This window comes from Etheostoma spectabile, chromosome 22, assembly GCF_008692095.1.
Source record: "Etheostoma spectabile isolate EspeVRDwgs_2016 chromosome 22, UIUC_Espe_1.0, whole genome shotgun sequence".
Classification (NCBI taxonomy): Eukaryota; Metazoa; Chordata; class Actinopteri; order Perciformes; family Percidae; genus Etheostoma; species Etheostoma spectabile.
In genome coordinates this window covers 19,958,494-19,961,477 of record NC_045754.1, presented here as the reverse complement: position 1 = coordinate 19,961,477, position 2,984 = coordinate 19,958,494, and the positions used below count along the sequence as shown (strand labels likewise).

The following is a 2,984-nucleotide window of genomic DNA, read 5'->3' as shown; positions in this document are numbered from 1 at the left end:
CATCTGTTGTTAACTAGAACGGCAAACCCCCCCAGGTTCTTCAAAGACATATTTAAATAAATAGATTGACGTGGTCCAATTGGTCAGTCAGGACAGATGACATACAACTTCTCTCATTTAAGGTGGTTTAATAAATAGATTACTAAATAGATTAGATTAAAATAAAAAGATTACTTGATACACATCGATGTGGACCAAGTACTACCACACAGTTAAAGCGTAACTCTCGCCAAAATGCAACCTAGGGTGTTTTTGTGAATGTACCCGAGTCAAACTTTTGTTTAGATGCATAAATAGGATGGAAGCGCCACTTTATTGACCGTATTTTAATTTTTCGGTCAAAAGGCCTTTTGAATGGGAGTGTTAGGGGCACTACTATGATAGCATCAAAACCACTATTTTTGACCTCTGATATATAAAAGCATTGGGTCGCACACCTCTAAAACAATTAGCTCAGAGACACTTGGTTGATGTATCACAGTGGAATCAAATCCGGGTCTCTCAAAGGCATGTGTCATATCCACTGTGCCATCACCACACCCCCCACCATGTGTTAACTGAAAGGGTAATGATCTAAGCTTGCACACATACTGCAAAGTGCACCATTGATTATCTACTTAAGCATACTCACCTACCTACACCCACATTTCTAAAAACCATGTAACTTCTTAGTAGTGTCATTATCATGTTAAGGCACTTTAGGATGTTAACTTAAATTATTTCATCACAAGATCCTCAAACCAAATAGCTCCTGTTAGAAGGATTTTTAATGCTGTGAAACATTTCGAGCACCAGGCTCTTCCTCAGACTTCTCGCTGACACAACTTGTCCTTTCCCAGCTCACTGCCTGGACAGACAGAAAACACCATAGATTAAGACACAGAATTTATCTCTAGAAATATGGATTACAGCATAGAGAGATTGTGCAAAGAAAAAACAAATAATACAGGTGAAAAGAAAGAGAAATAATGACATTTGCTCAACAAAGATATACCACGTATCAAGTGTTCCATTATATCATTATGCAAACTACTATATCTCTCCCACATTCATTTCTTGGCATTAATCCGTGCCATTTCGTACACTAAATGCAGAAAGAGGGTGCAGGAGATGCAGACAAGTAGTAAGTATGAGGTATTAGGGTTGATTTAACCAACCTTTCTAGGATGAGTCAGAAACACTGAATATGTTTAATTAGGAGGTTTCAGGTTGTAAGATTTGAAGAAGGAGGCCACTTGATCAGGCAGCTCCGCCAGGACACTCTGGGCAAGGGCCACGCTGTTTCCCTGCAATGGCAATGTTACAAGAATTAGTCTTAGCCATGTGGGACCATGCTTGCTAACATTAAAGTGTGCATGCGTTTGTGCTATTGACAGATCATTCTGATCAATGAAATCAAAGGAAGCCTAATAATTGATACTATAAATAAAAAAATTGAATTAATAGAGAAGGCAGGTGAGCTTGGTGGTGTAACATTAATGTGAGGAGCAATTAGCAGGGTGGGGGAAGGGGGAGCCACTGTCAAAAACAATAACATCAACCTAAATAGTGAAATGTGTGATTGTTTATATGTATTGCATTTACTTCTAAATCAGTAAACACGTTATACTAAGTAATATTGAATTATAAAATATTCTCTAAAATTCCTTTTTATATACACACAGTACATATACTAGACACTGAACATTGTGGAAGGCTTTATTTTATTTCATTTTTTTGTATTTTGTATTTTTGTGTTTGTATATGTCCTTTTTTTATATGGATCCCCCTGGGTCTGAAATAAAGTTTATTAATATAATAACTCTACTATGACAGCATATAGGTATGGGCTGCAGCTTACTTGGAAATCTCTGAAGGGCACAAACTGGACGATGTCTCTTGATGCGACATCACCCCTGGGCGTACGCAGCAATTTGTCATCACTGTCAAGGGCCTCCATTTCGCTGAAGTCTGCCCCGCCCACACCCACTATGATGATGGACATGGGCAGACGCGAGGCCTCCACAATAGCAGTGCGTGTCTGGTCCACGTCTGTGATCACTCCGTCTGTGATGAGGAGCAGCACAAAGTACTGCTGCAGACGGAGAGAAAACGGTAACACTTTATAATAAACATCAGTGATAGATGGTAAATGGATGGTTAATTCATCTTTAGTTAAGCAATGTTTTTAAAATGGTTTCTTAAAAGGTTTCCAAACATATTTTTAATATATACCCGATACTTAATGTAGTTTACGCGGGATATAATGTGCGTAACAATAAACTGTTAATTTACAGCACTACTAATATTTTATTAATTATAACTGAATGGCTTGTTAACAGTAAATGACGGTTTGCTAACAGTTAAATGACAATTAACTAAAGATTAATAAACTATCAATTTACCATCAATTAAAGATGGTTATTATAAAGTGTTACTGAGAAAACAAATTAGACAATGTCCGATACAAAGTATACAATCATTAGATATTGCAATATTACTTATTCCTAGTAAAACATTTTATGCATAACGACATATCGCTTGAAAAAAGGTTTATTACTGAGAGAGCGATCAGGACAGAATATATGAAAAATTTGCTCCAGTGCTAATACAGTGAACAAACCAAACATCTGTCTGGTACCATGTGAATTAGATAAGTTAACAGGTATTACCTGTTCATTTTAAAGATTGTTAGTTTTTCTATCAGCTAAGCTTGCTCTCAAAATTGGATCTGTTGATCAACTATTTGATTGGAGCACAGTCCTGAGATTTCACATTGACCACTGATTATTTAAACTATTTTTCTTTTGAGAAAAGAGAGTTTGGCTACTTACTGAGGCCATATTCTGCCGGAGAGCTTGTCTGGCGAAGTAGGCTACATGGTTGATAATCGGAGAGAAGTTGGTGGGGCCCCAGAGCTTCAACTGGGGTAGACACTGCCGGTAGGCCTGCACCACACCCTCTATGCCTGGCGCACACGCGCACACACACACACACACACACAC

The 2,984-nt window shown here is 37.9% G+C and overlaps 1 protein-coding gene across 1 annotated transcript in view; it reads right to left on the bottom strand.

Moving 5' to 3' along the window:
• Positions 1-749: 749 nt before the first annotated feature.
• Positions 750-2,984, bottom strand: part of LOC116672314 (copine-3) — a 10,089-nt gene continuing 7,854 nt past the window's right edge. Inside the window, exons 14-17 of the mRNA XM_032504071.1 lie at positions 2,814-2,947; positions 1,841-2,074; positions 1,158-1,286; positions 750-847 (exon numbers count right to left, since the gene is read on the bottom strand). Of these exons, the coding sequence (XP_032359962.1) occupies positions 1,191-1,286; positions 1,841-2,074; positions 2,814-2,947 (464 nt within the window). The 3' untranslated portion in view covers positions 750-847; positions 1,158-1,190. The remainder of the gene's footprint in view (positions 848-1,157; positions 1,287-1,840; positions 2,075-2,813; positions 2,948-2,984) is intronic.